Raw genomic sequence first — 17,220 nt, 5'->3', positions numbered from 1 at the left:
CAGACTGGCCTACCTGCATGTAAAGTGTGTGCCGCGGCTGGGTAATGAGCCGATATAGTCAGAGGTACCAGTTTCTTCATGACAAGAAAGTATAATTTTCTTGCTAAAAGAGTAAACATTTCGAAATATAAAAGTGGTGCAAATTTCGATTTTCACTTGGGCCACCGTATTCCACACAACCTCCGCCTGTTTTCTGTTCCCTCTGAGTTTTTAAGGCTCCCTTCTCCACTTGATAACAATGTTACATCACAATAATGAACATCTTTGCCAGAACTGAAGCGTAATATGTGTAGTGAGTGGATGGCACGGGATTGACCTGCTGGAGTCCGTCTTTTTCGGTCCGTTTGTATAAACTCGGACCAGAGAGATTTTTAGAACTTCCTGTCCGCCCATGCACAAACTACATTTCAGTCATCACGAAAGGTACAGCTCTTTTGGTAGTTAGGTGCATACTATTACGAAATGTGATGACGAAATCGTTCTCAAAATGGCAGCCTCCTTGAGCTCAGATAGCACCGAAAAGAGCATTGATGGGTTTGTCTTTTTTCCTTCGATGTAATCATTGTAAATCCCACGAACAGTGAATTGTATAATGAATTTTTAAAAGAGTATATGGAAGATCATTTCTAAGTGACGTAGGGTTTCAGTTGACTTGAAAACACCACCGGTGGTTCCTGTTGCTTTACAGTAGTACTAGCCTATAGTATTGCTAGTACTAGTTTAAGTCTAACGTTAGCCTAACTTAGGCTAGGCCTATACTAGCCAAGGCCTGTGTTATTGTTAATTATTGTGTCCTTACCGTCATTATTAACGTAGAAACTATTACTGTGCACTTCAGTAGTGTAAGGCGTAACAGGCGCAGTTTGCAACCTAACCTAAAAGGCCAGATCTAAACTGAATAAGACCAATCCAGACATGATTGTCACATAGCTAAGAGTAAGACATGTAGTTGTGACATACATTACTAGGCCTAATTTTGTCCTAAAATTAGGCTAGGATTACATAATTATGTATCGCCTAGATAGTCATGACATTGACAACATTATACTAGACCTATGCTAACCTAATAATCCCATAACCTAGATAGTCAAGACATACAAAGTGTATGGCTAGAGCCTATAGGCTTATCTTTTCTAGGCCTAACAAGTAACATTTAACCAATGAATGAACTGACTAATTCTTAGGCCTATAAGGATTTGAATATAAACATCGCTTAATAAAAGCAAATCACCATGACTTTGTGCCGTTGGGATACTGTATATGCATGTAGCGGGCTGGAAACTGTATTTTCTTATTCCTTATCAAGTTTTTACGTTGGAATTATTTTCTACTACTTTGGTTGGTAGGGTTAGGCTGGATGCCTAATGTTATATTCCTTATTACATGTCACTTTTTGCTGTTAAAAATGAGATGTCATTTAATAGAGGCAATGAAACAGGGCTTTTGGGAACCGTCGTTGTGGATTTTTGCCCTGATTTGTTAAACTATGGTGGTTTCCAAGAGCAATCAACTGTTTCCCAGCACAAATGATCTTCTAGATTGTAATGGCAATTCAAAAGTTTCTGATACCTTTTCAGACAGTTATCATAAACACGACCAAGTTTACACTCAGATTTACTTTTGTAGTAAGCACCTGCAGCACGTAACCATATATCCATGTCAGTTTTCTTTGCCTTGTTACAACCTCCCATCATGAGCACAAGCGACTGTTTAGTGTTGTAAGTTTTAGTGACTTCCAGGGAGATTTATAAATAACTCTGGGCTTGTTTTTGCTTTCCTCAGTATCTTTCAGCAAGAACTTGAACTACTACAAGAAATCTTTATCCATGAAATTGAAGTCAAAAGAAAAAAGTAAGTCACAATAATTAGCATTTCATCACTTTCACCAATAAACTTCATTTGCTTTACTTTTTATTATGATTATTACTATCAGGGCAAAGCATTATTAGTATAAGTCTGTTTTTCTCCTAGTTTGTTTGATGATGATGTAATTCCTCGTTTTTGCTTGATTATTTATATTAAAGGATGGGAGTTTGGCAGAAACTTTCTGCAAGTATGTCATAGTCCTACAAAATTGGCAAGTTGAAGAGGATCGTCTTGCTGTACTATTTTTGTTGTGAAGATTTTCTCTTTTAATGTTTTCTGAAATTTTTATGTATACCAAATTTGATGATGACATCAGTTCAAGCCTCTGTCCTAATTGACCTAATTGTTTATGCTACACTAGTACATTGTTTATGAATTCTAATTGCTCTGTAATAACAGATACATTCATTTTCTTCATATAAACAATAAGTAACCCAATGATGAATTCCAACTGTAGTTGTAAAAGTTGACAAGCTGTATCGGTTACCACTGTTTTTGCCTCCACCCCTAATGTGACCTTTGACATGGTCACCATAGTAGCGTGTCTAAGTCTGCTGAAAGTTTGTTGGTTTTTAGACTTTGAGGTTTATTATCTGTTCATTACATTGGGTATTTGGGTTCTGTTGTTTACCTGTGTTGGTATGTGTTGGAAGGTTCTGGACAAGATGAGGCATATTAAACAAGTTATTCATATTTCATTGTGTAATGTTATGTTTTCAGCTTGTCTATTTTCTTACAACATAGGTTTCTCACAAACACCAGTTGTGCTATACAAACGTATAGGGTAGTTTTAACTTTTCACACTAGATTCACAGAGCTTTCCCAGTGACTCTTGTGTTGCATTTGAGGAGTTCAAATAAAGGTTATGGGCTTAGAGCTTTACTTCTTTGATCAGCCTCCTTTAGTTTGCAGACTACACTCCCAATGACTGCTAGCTTGCGGGAAATTGCAACTGGAATGTATACATATAATTCTTTCTTGATTTTTCTTTTGTGTAGTGGCTGCCCTTGTGAGTTGGTTGTTACTCTGCATCCTGCAACAGCAGATCGAGCAGATCTCCAGTATGTGACTTTAACACTTGTCATCAGGATAATGAAAGAGGTACAGTATACTAACCAGAGTTGTATTATAAGAATAAAAAGCATATGTAGGAATGCAAGGTCTAGAGCAGGGGTTCCCTAACTGGGGTGCATGAACCCCCAGGGGGTGCGTGAGTCCATCCCAGGGGGTTCGTGAGACGTTTCTGAAAGTCAAAACTAGAGTACTTTTTGTTAAACTAAAATCTGATATATCATATAATTTAGTAATGTACAAAAGTCGTACCTATCGACAAACCCTTTTCGCGTTCCATAAGCATATGTTGCCATAGTAGTATCGTACTGTGCATGTGATAAATAACTGAATTATGAAACAGAAACAGACACTTGATCTTTTACGAAGCACTGTTATGCGTATTATACATACTAATGACTCAGATCGTGTCTCGAAATGTTGGGGGCTCGTGGGCAACTCTGACATCCACAGGGGGTTCGTGGGGGAATAAAGTTAGGGAAACCCTGGTCTACAGCAAGAGTAGGGGAAGGCCACCCACTATATGAATATATATGTATATATATTATTTAAGTTTCTCGCCCTTTATGTTAGAGGGAACTTACTTTAGCATCTTGCTAAAGTAGCATTTGACCCTTGTGCCATTGCCTTGTTTACAGTGTGGCAACTTATTAAGCCATACCACTCCATGGTCAACCTTAACTGCACTTGTGGGAAATTTTGAGAAAATTTCTGGACCTGTCATCGTCTAGAACGCTTAGAAAGTAAGAAAATGCTCAGTGTATGTAAATTGTTGTACCTACTTTAAAACACTTTTAGTATTAATCAATCACAGCAAAGAAAAATTTGAATTTTACTTTTAATTGCCTATCCAGTACCCAGACGTATTGCCAGAAATAACCATAAAGAATCCACGAGGGCTATCTGAGGAAGAAGTAGCCAAGTAAGTGAATAAATACCTTGGCCTTTTAATAACATGTTGCATCTTCATTTTTTGTATTTACATAGTCAGGGTAGTTCTCACATGTGTGAGAGTGGGGATGGGGAGGGGGGTGAGATGGCATTGGATGGCATTTGTTGCAATAACAGTTTGTATTTTTGGGTTTTTTCCTGTCTTGTTTCTCATTTTATCAAAACAATTTTCAACTACTGAAACTATTTTAATCTCAAGGCGGTTTCTTTTACCAATTTGCATTTACATGGAATACAGCTAAAATGTTTTGTCTGTTTATGGCTCTCAAATTTAAGCTGCAGTTGGCCACAAAAGTTGTTTTATAGTTGTCCAAAGTGATTGCACAAGTTTTGTGATCATCCAGTCAAATATTTTGAGTTGCAACTACCTCATTGACAAGACAGCTGTATAAAACTTAGCAAATTATATGATTTGAAAAAAGACGTTGTAAACAATAAAAATCAATTAATAATGTATTGATACCCCCACAAATGCATTCATTATGTTTCATATGCATTCAATGTTATTCGTGAGCACATCTAATGTATAATGATCAATTGTTCAAATGTTATGCCAAATTCTTAGGTTCAAGGGAATGTCTGGCATAACAGATTTGGAAAGCATTTTTTGAAAGAGCTTGCCATTTTGGCGAGCTACTGACTTTCTACTTGTGCGAAAATGAATAATTTACTCACCACTAATATTTTGCTTTAGTCTCAGTATGTGTGTATTTAATCTAGGCTGATGAACGTCGAATGAAAAGCCAAGTTCCAAGCAAGCTCAAAAGAAACAATGTAAACACATGACGCAAATTCATTAACATGATTTGTGTGAAGATCTTTGTAGCTGCAACTGCCATGGCTACAAAGGTACTGTGGTTTCTGTAATGCTACTGTAGTATTAGGCCAAGTATGACATGATATCCATCCCTAGTTCAAATCCTGTTTTAGCCATAATTATGTTACATCTTTCCCAAGAAATTATTTGTGTATTTGTCTCTTTTTATTTATTCCCCACAGCCTGCAGAAACAACTTCAGGAGTGTGCCTCTGCGAGATTGGGGGAGGCAATGCTCTATGAGCTCATTGTGGTTAGTATATTCCGAAATATGTATCTCTTGCAAATTGTATAATTTCTTCTTTTTCACATTTAGTATTGTTTGAGATTAAGTAAATAAGTGCCTACTGTTTTTGGTTGAGGGCAAAGGCCATTAGGGGTTATCAGAGGTCAAATCTTGAAACCCTTGTAAACATGTACACCCTCACTATACATTTCGTCAGATTCATGAAGAAAACTGCTCATGTTACATCATCGAAACCACAATGCATTTTTGCATTCTGGTTCACATTTAGTATTGTTTGAGATGAAAGTAAATAAGCTTAATTTAATGAAAAGCATTAGTATGAGAACAAATAGAATTCCACTGGGTATGAGTACAAGGCCCTAAAGCCAAAACGTTATTTCTCATAGAACCGGTGGAATTCAATAAGGTTAAAAGAAAAAAGTTATTGTGATGGTTTCCATCCGTTCAGCACCAGACTTGATTTTATGTATATTGTCAGCAGAACAGACTAGTCAAACATGAGATAAGACACATTTATGTACATTAAAGAGTGTGGGAAACTTATTCCTTTCCTTCTTTCTTCCTTTCCTTTCTTTATCCAAGATGGCCAAAGAGAGTCTCACTGCTAACAACACTCCAAGCTGTCCCTGTGTTATATGCTGTCACAACTTTGTGGTATGTCGTCACTACCTACTCTAGGAACAGACCTCTAGTATGAGTACAGCAGCATGAGTACGAGTACAAAAAGAATTGACCATATGGGTACAAATATGAGTACAGCATCATGAGTACGAGTACAAATAGAATTGACCATATGAGTACAGCAGCATGAGTACAAGTACAAATAAAATTGCCCCGGCTATGAGTACAAATATGAGTACAGCAGCTTGAGTACGAGAACAAATAGAATTGACCATATGGGTACAAATATGAGTACAGCAGCATGAATAGAGTACAAATAGAATTGACCATATGAGTACAGCAGCATGAGTACAAGTACAAATAGAATTGACCCATGTATGAGTACAAATATGAGTACAGCATCATGAGTACGAGTACAAATAAAATTGACCATATGAGTACAGCAGCATGAGTAGAAGTACAAATAAAATTGCCCCGGCTATGAGTACAAATATGAGTACAGCAGCTTGAGTACGAGAACAAATAGAATTGACCATATGGGTACAAATATGAGTACAGCAGCATGAATAGAGTACAAATAGAATTGACCATATGAGTACAGCAGCATGAGTACAAGTACAAATAGAATTGACCCATGTATGAGTACAAATATGAGTACAGCAGCATGAGTACGATTACAAATAGAATACTCCCATTGGTATGAGTATTGGTATGAGTACAACAGCATGAGTACCTATACAAATAGAATACTCCCATTGGTATGAGTATTAATACGAGTACAGCAGCATGAGTACAAGTACAAGTAGAATACTCCCATTGGTATGAGTATTAGTATGAGTACAGCAGCATAAGTACGAGTACAAATAGAATACTCCCTTTGGTATGAGTGTTAGTATGAGTCGAACAGCAGCATGAGTACGAGTAGAAATAGAATACTCCCATTGGTATGAGTATTCGTATGAGTACAACAACATGAGTACGAGTACAAATAGAATACTCCCATTGGTATGAGTATTAGTACAATACATCAGCATGATTACGAGTACAAATAGAATACTCCCATTGGTATGAGTATAGGATGAGTACAGCAGCATGAGTACGAGTACAAATAGAATACTCCCTTTGGTATGATTATTAGTATGAGTACAGCAACATGAGTATGAGTACAAATAGAATACTCCCATTGGTATGAGTATTAGTACAATACATCAGCATGATTACGAGTACAAATAGAATACTCCCATTGGTATGGGTATTAGTATGATTACAGCAGCATGAGTATGAGTACAAATAGAATACTCCCATTGGTATGGGTATTAGTATGATTACAGCAGCATGAGTACGAGTACAAATAGAATACTCCCATTGGTATGAGTATTAGTACAATACCTCAGCATGATTACGAGTAGAAATGGAATACTCCCATTGGTATGAGTATAGGATGAGTACAGCAGCATGAGTACGAGTACAAATAGAATACTCCCATTGGTATGAGTATTAGTATGAGTACAGTAGCATGAGTACGAGTACAAATAGAATACTCCCTTTGGTATGAGTATTAGTATGAGTCGAACAGCAGCATGAGTACGAGTAGAAATAGAATACTCCCATTGGTATGAGTATTCGTATGAGTACAACAACATGAGTATGAGTACAAATAGAATACTCCCATTGGTATTAGTATTAGTACAATACATCAGCATGATTACAAGTACAAATAGAATTGTCCCGGTTTGAGTACAAATATGAGTACAGCAGCATGAGTATGAGAACCAATAGAATTGCCCTGGATATGAGTACAAGTACAATTACATGGATCTGATGCATGCATATACTAGTTTTCCAAAACACCCGTTGTAATGGTACGAGCACCACCAAATCCATGAGGGTTGGAGTATTTGTACAGGAAACTATGCTAGAAATATGGGAATAAGTATGATTTCACTAAAATTTTGTGAAGCTGTGCATGATGGGCAACATTTTAGTTCATTCAGGGAAGGAAGTAGACTATATTATAGTCTATATATAGTCTATATTGCTGTTAATTTGTTGGATGGTACACTGCTTGATTTACTCTCTCTGTTAACTTTTTTTTTATTTGATCTTTGTTTCTTAAATATAGTGACAGGCAGGATATATTTCCTGAGTGACATCAATGTGAATGACTTGTTGCTCTTTGTAAACTTACAAATACTAAACTCTTTGAGTGACTGAGTCTGACTCACGACCTGGAGTGACTGACACGACGATACTCTCTTAGATAGTCAGTCAAATATTCAATCTTAAACTAGCTGGTGGCGCTTCATTTTGCAAAGTTCTGCATACCAACATGTTCCACTTCCTGTCAGTTTCATCCAAGGAACTCGTTTCAAGACTGGTTCAGCTGATTCTCATGTCGTATCACTGAGTATGCTTGATGACTCACGGGGACCTAAACAGATGATATTTTAGTCTGGTATGAATAATATCTCATGACTGATGAGCAAACTCTTTGGTTATATCACAGAGTAGGCTTGATGACTCACAGTGACTTAAACAGATGATACCGCTAGTCTGGTATGACTTATTTCTCATGACTGGTGAGCTAACTCTTAGGTTTATAATACTGAGTATGCTTGATGACTTAAGGTGACTTAAACAGATGATAAGTTTAGTCTGGTATGACTCATATCTCTTGACTGGTGTAGCTAACTCTTAGGTTTGTATCACTGAGTATGCTTGATGACTTAAGTTGACTATCAGGTCATATCACTAGTCTGGTGTGACTCAATGAAGTCATGACTGGGTTAGCTGACACTTACATTATGACAATGAGTCTGGTATGTCTCAGTGTGAAGGATGTCTCATATCTGGTTAGTTAACTACTTTGTCATGATACTAAGTATGCTTGGTGACTCACAGATTGTAAACTATAGTCTGGTATGACTCTTGGACCTTCTGACTGAATAAAAGTCTTTTTCTGATGCTCAGATGTCGAGGAGTTGTGCCACGTAATAACGTTTAATCATAAGTAGTTTATTTTGGCGTGCTTTTTGTTGTATCCTCAGGGGACCGATGTATTTACGAAAACCGAGTGCTACCATTACTTTCACAACGACTGCTTGGCCAGATATATCAGATACGCACAGGAAAATGAGGAACCAGTAAGTAGGGATGAAAAAATATTTTTCCTTTCTCGTTAGAGAAAAACTATTTCACGTCTGTAAGCCTAATTCAACCTTTGACCCGTCAAATGACAAAGACTTTTTCCCACTTTAGGGAGAAGAATCCTTGGTCCATGGATTCCATTATAGTCCATGGATGGCCTTCAGAGGGTCTGTAAGTTGGGGGAAGGGATGGGGGCAGTGGGATCTGCAGCCCAACAAAAGAGCTTGAGAATGCCCTGTCACTGACTACACTGACTACATGAACCAAATCCCTGTTTTGTCTCTGTGTTTACAGGCCGTTTGTCCAGTGTGCCGGGAGCCATTATCCGAGGCGGATAACCAGGTATCAGACACAGGAAGACAAACTGAAGAGGATGCTTCTAAATTTGTCGTGGACTCGAAGCTGAGAGCGTGGCAAAAGAAAATGGCTGCACTGAAGGTGAAACAAGCGAAACGAGGTGGCATTATTGATGTGGTTGCCAATAGCAACAAATATCTCTTGGATATATCCAGTGTAAGTTTGCAAATGATACTTTCTGAAACGAAATATTCACATTTTCTACATTATCTAGCTGGGGAACAATTTTTTTTTTTTTTTTTTTAAATGTATATTAATCTTCCAATTTTTTGAGAAGGAATGACAGTCAATAACTGTTACAAAACTTCTTCCTTCAGTCTTTTACCTGTTTTCAGGATTTGATATGTTTAAAATTAATCATAATTTGAAGTTTGATAAAAGTCACATATCTACTATAAAGTGTGAGGGCATTTTAAATTTGATGATGTACCCGGAAAAAAAACAATTTTTGTGAAGCAATTCATTATTACTTCTGTGCATAGTCATTGCAACACTTGTCCCCCACATGTATCTGCGGTGACAGAATTGGTTATGAGTCTTGATTTAAGGAAAAAAGAATACCTGTATCAGAGGTGACCAGATTCCCACACAGACTGGTGACTAGTTAGGACACTGCAGTCTGCCATTTTTTCGTGGTAGCGCTGTGATTTTGCAGAGAATGGGAATGATGGAGCTGTTCGTTTAGGATACTGATTAACTCAATAAAATGTTTTCAATGTGCCCATTTGTTTCCAAAATTACTAAAAAAGTCTTTCTAAATGTGAGATGCAAGTTCATAATCCAGTGAGACTAAGGCTCCCTCAAAGTGAAACTTGATGATTTTGATATACTTGTAATACATATTATGCATGTCATTGATTCACTTTCTGTGTGTGTGGGGCTACGGAATGAGGGGGGTAAGATGGCATAGCCAGAATAGTTCAATTGTGTGTGTGTGTTTGCAGGGTTTGGGGGGGGGTGGGGAAGGCATGACCTAGGTGCACTCATCCTGTGTTTCTCATTTTACCAGCGGAACACTAAGATGAAGTGGGCAAATTGCTCAATTTTGGAGCCACCATTTTCCATCACTTCTTCCATTCTCCACCCTGAATGGAGGATGGTTTCATTAATACCTCTCTGGTTTATCACACTGCATATATGTTCCTCATTGGAGCCATAGACCTGGGTTCACTGGTGTATCATGTATCTTCATTGATAAAGCCTCTTCTCTTTATGCAGTAATTATACACTAACAACAAGTTGTGTTTACTTACGATACGATCTCTACACACTGTCAATGAAGTTAGGTCAAAGTACCACAACTTTGTCATAAAATGATAAAGAATGTAAATATTCATTTTAAGCAAGTTCACAAAGGAGACCAGATTAAACTGTCACTCGCTTATCAGTGTGAGATATAGAAAGGTGTCGTGTGCATTGATAATGTGCGTCAGTGATACCAAAGTTAGCTTGAAATAACTGATAAATACTGATACAAACTTGATATTATAATAATAGTAGTCTGTGGCGATGGTTATTTGCTACTGTTATCTGTTACTGCCATTTGTGACATTATCGTACTTTGTTTTTTTTTAAATGATTTACTAGCTTAATGGCTGTTACAAATGGAACAGTAATTGTAGTCTGTGGCCATGGTTATTTGCAACTGCTATCTTATTCTGCAAATTGTGACATTACAGTAGTTTGCGTTTCTTAAATGATTTACTAGGTTTAAGGCTGTTACAAACGGAACAGTAATAGTTATCTGTAGCAATGGTTATTTGCTACTGTAATCTGTTACTGCAATTTGTGGCATCACAGTACTTTGCACTTTTAACTGATTTACTAGTATAAGTGGCTGTCACACAAGGAACAGTAATAGTATGTAGGGAATGTTTCTTACTACTGTTATCTGCTACTGTGATGTGTGACATCACTCTACTACCACGTCGGTTACAATCGGAACAGTAATTGTAGAATGTACAGATATTATTTGTTACTTTTCATTTGCCACTGTTTTGTGTGACATTACTGTAGCTTCCAAAGATCTCACGTGCCAGAATATTGTACTGTTATAAACTGAACAGTTGTAGAAGCATAAACAACACATTAGTTTTGGGTGTCTGTTAAACGATACTTTACCAAGGTCATCTAAACACTTGAAACTTTTCACTTCTCACAAAAGTTAGAGGAGGGGAACGAACAGTTTCTCGATCGTGGGTAGGGACATCCGGATATGAGTGAATGCTATAATTGCAGATAATACTTAATAATTTTTTTAACAAATCCTCTTTTTTTTCTTCCAAATGTAGACTCCTTCTTCATCTCTATTACCATCCTCCATAAGTGCAAACTTAGAGGAAAATAGAGAAACAGAAGAAAAAGGCTTCCAAATTGATCAAAAGGAGGGTCTCGTCCCAAAGAAAGAAGACCCTGAGAAACCCAGGAATTCAGGAGGAATGGAAAAGAATGGAAGACAGGGTCAAGATCGTCCTCCCTCTGTTAGCAGGAGAGGTCAGACAAGAGACGGGAGGAAATTTCCTGCAGGAAGGGGGAACCGTGTCAGAGAGGAGGGTAGGAGAGGGGATGGGAGGTATGGCAGAGATCAAAGACCCCATTCTGGGAAGGGTCAGTATGAGAGGAGGAACAGAGGGGGTACTAATAGTTTTAATCCTCAGAGAGGGAGGGGAAGGAACAACAGCAACGATACAACGAGAGGAGATAGAAGAGACAGGGAGAGGGAACCGCGGAATAACCGTTTAGGAACCCCTGGAGCAAAACATGCCGAAAGAGGAAAGAGAGAAATTGAAGTAGAGGGAGAAGAAGACGAAGAGGAAGAGGGATTTAATTTCTATGGAATTAAAGAGGAAGGTGTCGCAGAGAAAGCGTCAGATGGAGAGAGGAGTGCGAGGAGAGAGGAATCTGGTATACCAAGCGGGCTTGTCGGAGTTACCGTGCCTCCGAGCAGACTTCCGTCTTCATCAGTTGCAGTAGTTAGAGATGGACATGGAGAGAAAGGGGTCAAATCTGAAGCGGATAAAACCAAACCAGTCGAGAGAGATCCCCGGGGGGGATCAAAAGAATCTGACGGTCACAAGAGGAGGCCGGCGAATCAGTATTCAGATAGGAACAGGAGAACGAGAAGGACCAGGGGTACGGCTGGTCAGAGCGAAACTCAAAATTGCAAAAGAAACGAACCCAGACAGTCCAAGAATAGTGACAGGACAAACTCTGTAGGACAGAGAGAGAGAGAGTTCACAGTAAACAAGTTGGAGAACGAAGATGCAACTCACAAGATGAAGAAGGAAACTCTCGGGAGAGGTCAAAGGTCGGACGGTGCCAGACAAAGAACCGATCCGTCAAAGCCGCAGAAAAAGGTAGAACCCGCGAGAGTAGAGGAAGCGAAAAAGAGTGAAAATGTTCTGCGAACTGTCGGTAAGGTAGCCAAAGAGAAACCATCACAAATATCAGCGCCACCAGGGTTCAACTCAGGACCTAAACCAAGACCGCCTCCCGGTTTTGAAGATTTCAGATAACGAAGGATATCGCCTAGGTCTCATTCTCTCTCTCTAAGTTCATACAAAGGTCATCAGCTACGTTTATCTTTTGCGTTCGTTTAAATTTATTCTATGTGTCCTGGGTTCTCAAAAAATTTTCAACAAGCGTCAGAAGAAATGGGTAGTTGGAGGCAAAGGGGCCTGACCGAATGAAAATCTCGCTAGACTTAGGCCTTTATATCTAGATAGAGCAATATTCAGGATGCTCTAGCCTAACGCCACAATGGTCCATGTTGCCAATTAGTGCCAGGATGTGGGATGGTTTATTTTGCATGGGATGGGCTGTCTTTGGCCTGTGGGTCACCTGTAGAAAGTCATTGGTTTTTTGCCAATGGTATTGCACCTTTGTATTATGACATAGACACACTATCACTATACCTGCTAGTCAGGTAAGATATTCTATGTGTAACATACCATCATTCCGTTTCACCTGGTTGACTCGTCAAAAGATATCAAAAAAATAATGAGTCTAAACAGTGTTAAAGGGGCTGCTTTGCATTACCCCGTATCTGAGCCTGCTTAAAGCATTTTTCATTCGTATTCTTTTTATTTTGAGAAACTGTCCTTTAAAACATCTGAGGCTCATCAGTTCAAGTGGCTGGACTACTTAGGCTAACACAAAACTTGATAGGAAAAAAGAAAGGTCCTCTATTGCTTATATAATGTTACAAAATAAGAAGCATATTTTTGGATGAGTCATTAGAATCAATAAAACAATGAAATTAACATTTAGCCCTGCACTATGGAAGTGATCATCGTCAATTTAACCTTAAAGGAGGAAGCATTGATGAAATTATCAACCTTAACCAAGAGTTTGATATGCAAAAGTGGGCTAGACAAAATCTTGATGAGTTTTGTTTTTTGTGTCTTTTCACTTGAGTTATTTTAACTCTACTTTACGACACTAATGCAAGCCAATATGAGACACAACCAACTAATATACACATCTGGACTCAAATACTCAACCATATTCTTAATATATATTTTTTCTTTTTTCATATTACTCCCAAGCTATTGTGCAATTTCAAAGTTGGGCTTCCAGATAATAGGCATTAAGTTAAGATTTTAACAGCTTATTTTATATAGTACATTTATGTGCTGTGTCCATATTGAAGGACCTTGTTTGCTCTTTTCAAAATTTTCCATTTTCGTTTGCAAGTACAGCACTGTGAGGTGAATATTATAATCCTTCCCTTTAAAGCAGGGGTTCCCTAACTTTATCCCCCTCTGAACCCTCTGTGGATGTCAGAGTTGTCCACGAACCCCCAACTTTTCGAGACACGATCTGAGTCATTATTATACTATAATACTCATAACAGTGCTTGGTAAAAGATCAAGTTCATAGAGTAATATTGTAATGAAAAAAACAAGAGGTGAACAAATATTTATTTGAAAACTTCAAGATCAGCTCTTTATCTTCGCAACGTACTGTTATGCGTACACCAACTTCACCAAAGTCATGCGGCCTGTGTCTGTTTCATAATTCAGTTATTTATCACATGCACGGTACTATGGCAACATATGCATATCGAATGCGAAAAAATGTTTGTCGATAGGTATGACTTTTGTACATTACTAAATTATATGATATATCAGATTTCAGTTCAACGAAAAGTACTCAAGTTTTGACTTTCAGAAACGTCTCACAAACCCCCTGGGATGGACTCCTGCACCCCCTGGGGGTTCATGCACCCCAGTTAGGGAACCCCTGCTTTAAAGGTTTATTCCTGTGTTTTGACGTTGTAACAGTTATCCTAACAGAGAGAGATATTCCAGTCTGTCAATTCAAAAACTCCAGTTTCCTAACTTGAGATATGGTTGATTGAATGTAACCTATTTTGACTGATCAGGGCATGGATCAGAGAAGGTGGCTTGTGATGTCACCCTGCTAGAGGGTTTTCAATAGGCTTAATTTCCCTATTGTATGTATGTATGCGTGTATGTATGCGTGTATGTATGTGTGGGTGTATGTGTGTATGTATGTATGTATTTTAGATCCTCCTGCAAGCAGGAACTCGCGAAGAAGCCTCGTTAGCTTATCAAAGCTGCAAGCTGACAGAAGTCAGTCTCTTAGATTCATATTTAACGTCCATGATTATGAATTGTTAATTGTCAACAACTCTGTAACTGGTCGACATACATTTATCTTTGAGTGACCTTAAGGGGACCTTATGATTGGAAGGCACCAGCGTTAACCACTGAGCTAACACTCCTATTATAATTTTCTTGTTGATTTCTCCTTGAAAACTTGGAATGGTTCCATTAGCTATCAATGTTCTTTAAGTTAGTTTATAATTAAAATGCAAACTTAATGTGGAAATATTTTTCACTCTATGAATAAATTACTTGTATGTATTCCCCTCCCTCTACCCCCACCCCCCCCCCCACAAATATTGGACTGATCCACTCTGCTGTTGCCGAGGTGCATTATAACCAAATATCTTGAAATGTGAAGGGAAATAATCAGATCGTTGCCATCTCAATATCCTGGTCCTCATCTAGAGCATGGTTGTCTTGTAGCGAGCTCATTTTTAACCAGAGCAAGAAATATTTAGAAAATCTTTAAAGTAGAACAATATTTTGGGATGTGAGATTTTAACCTTTCAGTACCAAAATTTTGCTGTCATATTTTGGCCAGAAGTTACCATTCTGATGCTAAAGTTTCTTTTTGAACATCAACATGATTGAATGTTCTTTTGAAAGCTTTATTGTGGTTTTTATTAACTTATCATGACATTACTGGTATATGGATTCTCTTTGTAGTGTTCTCAAGATATATAAGAAATTTATATTTCAACATGCAACAGGAACTTTTTATTAGCATTTTAAGATAATTTAAGATATTTATAAAACGTTTCTCAAACATTTGTGGACGTTATTAATTCCTGTTGTATAATATAACGCTAAGTATTTCCAAAAGCAATAAACAATAGATCAAAAGTAATTCATGCATTTGTCATTCTTGGGGGGGGGGGTGGCAGCTTTCAACCAGAGGAGTGATTAGGACAATGTCAGCTAATGAACTAATGAACGACAGTGTTAATTAGTCAATGCCGAGCAGGAGAGCAATATGGAAAAAGGATTTGACCCAGTCTCTGTGAGATAGTGCTCGATCTTTCAGACTATATTAAACCAATACGGTTGCTAACTCCTGTTAACTTGACGACACGTACATCACCTTAATCGGTTATGGGTTCAGTTAATTAATACTGCTTCAAATCTCAATTGTTAGTTCAATTTTTATCATCCCCTTATCTGTTCCGTATGCTGATCTATAAATGTTTCAACAATGCCTCCTAGTTATCAATTTGCATTACCGATCTATATTGTTTGACTCACGCCAATAATAACCCTCAGCACAGTTTGATAAGCTTTGTAATATATAACACGTCGTTGCGTCCATTAGTCTTCAGTTGGGTATACGAACAGACGGATCCGATCCCAGACTCAGACAATATATGTTAATAGCTTGTCGACTTTGAACTCGAACTGTTTCTTGTAAACCTTTAAATATCACCAGCCCATGGTATTAACCCCCTCACCGAAAAAATGTTTATTAAAAATACTAATTAGGGGGAAATTATCTCATTTTATGATTAACATTAAGTAATTAAGTTCATGCTGGGCCGTTGAATTTCGGATAGCTAGCACGAGGCTCCGCCCACCCTGTGCCCAAGCCTGGCCACGGGCCTACGTCAGGGAAATTTGAATGGGGCTATCCATTTAGGCCTATATGTGTTTCATTTTGCCATGAAGTTAATTGCAGTCATGCATGGTAGGAAAAAAAAAACAGTAAAGGTCATGAAAGGCCGTTAAATTTCCATCATTTTCGAGGAACAACTTGAAGTACACAATTCGAGAAGTCGAAAGTTGAGAAAATAGTCGACAATTTGAGTCTATAAAATAGTTGCAAGTTCGGGGTACTCACGGGTAGAGCTTGCGGTATAAGAAACAGACATGTTAAAATGTCGAAATCTTGGTATCACAAGTCTGAATTTCTAGCAAATGAGTGAATTTGCGCCTTGGCACCCCGCAGGGAGGATATGTGCGCATTATAAATCGCTATTATTATTAATATTAATATCACAATCAAACAGTCGACGATTCAAGTTAACATGACTGAAATTGACGGTTCGATTCGCCGTATAAGAGGACGAATTTTTCGAGATATAAATTTTAAATTTGCCATCTGGACCCCGGTAGCAGTAGCACCTACTATAATAAAAATCTTCTATAGAATCACTGCCCTCGGGCCTCGGCATTCCCTTATAGACACTCCGAAAGCCAACTATATTTCCATTTTATTTTGCAAAATAGCAACACTCAAGTCAAGGCAATGTTAGATTATCATGTCATGTGTTTGTCTCGGCCGTCTGTTACATGATCATGCACCAATGTTCAATGAAAATAGACTTCTGTCATAAAACGTAATTCGACCTTTCCATTCTGAAAAAGAATAACCATAACCGTGTAAGAACAATACACGGGGTTACATCCAGGCGCTCAGTAGGACGTATCAGACCATGGAGGTAAAAACAGATCAGACATTCGTCTGTCCTTCGCAAAGCTGTAGAGGTCACCAACTATATATAGTAGGCGTGGCATGTA

The 17,220-nt window shown here is 38.1% G+C and overlaps 1 protein-coding gene across 1 annotated transcript; it reads left to right on the top strand.

Moving 5' to 3' along the window:
* Positions 1-344: 344 nt before the first annotated feature.
* On the top strand, positions 345-15,556 carry LOC139980841 (uncharacterized). Its single transcript, XM_071992808.1, has 9 exons — positions 345-534; positions 1,783-1,851; positions 2,865-2,967; positions 3,792-3,859; positions 4,888-4,957; positions 5,534-5,605; positions 8,620-8,715; positions 9,014-9,232; positions 11,368-15,556. The coding sequence occupies exons 1-9, from the start codon at positions 488-490 to the stop codon at positions 12,589-12,591; spliced, it is 1,968 nt and encodes a 655-aa protein (XP_071848909.1). The 5' UTR covers positions 345-487; the 3' UTR covers positions 12,592-15,556.
* The last annotated feature ends 1,664 nt before the right edge of the window (positions 15,557-17,220 follow it).

The sequence above is a fragment of the Apostichopus japonicus genome, chromosome 15 (genome assembly GCF_037975245.1).
Source record: "Apostichopus japonicus isolate 1M-3 chromosome 15, ASM3797524v1, whole genome shotgun sequence".
Lineage (NCBI taxonomy): Eukaryota > Metazoa > Echinodermata > Holothuroidea > Aspidochirotida > Stichopodidae > Apostichopus > Apostichopus japonicus.
This window is presented reverse-complemented; position numbering and strand designations above follow the sequence as displayed.

What these genes read in the sequence shown, in the direction of transcription:
- LOC139980841 (XM_071992808.1), top strand. Translation starts at nt 488, where the DNA reads ATGGCAGCCTCCTTGAGCTCAGATAGCACCGAAAAGAGCATTGATGG. An exon ending in ATTGAAGTCAAAAGAAAAAA is followed by an intron (nt 1,852 to 2,864) that starts GTAAGTCACAAT and finishes TCTTTTGTGTAG; the next exon opens with TGGCTGCCCTTGTGAGTTGG. An exon ending in TCATCAGGATAATGAAAGAG is followed by an intron (nt 2,968 to 3,791) that starts GTACAGTATACT and finishes TTGCCTATCCAG; the next exon opens with TACCCAGACGTATTGCCAGA.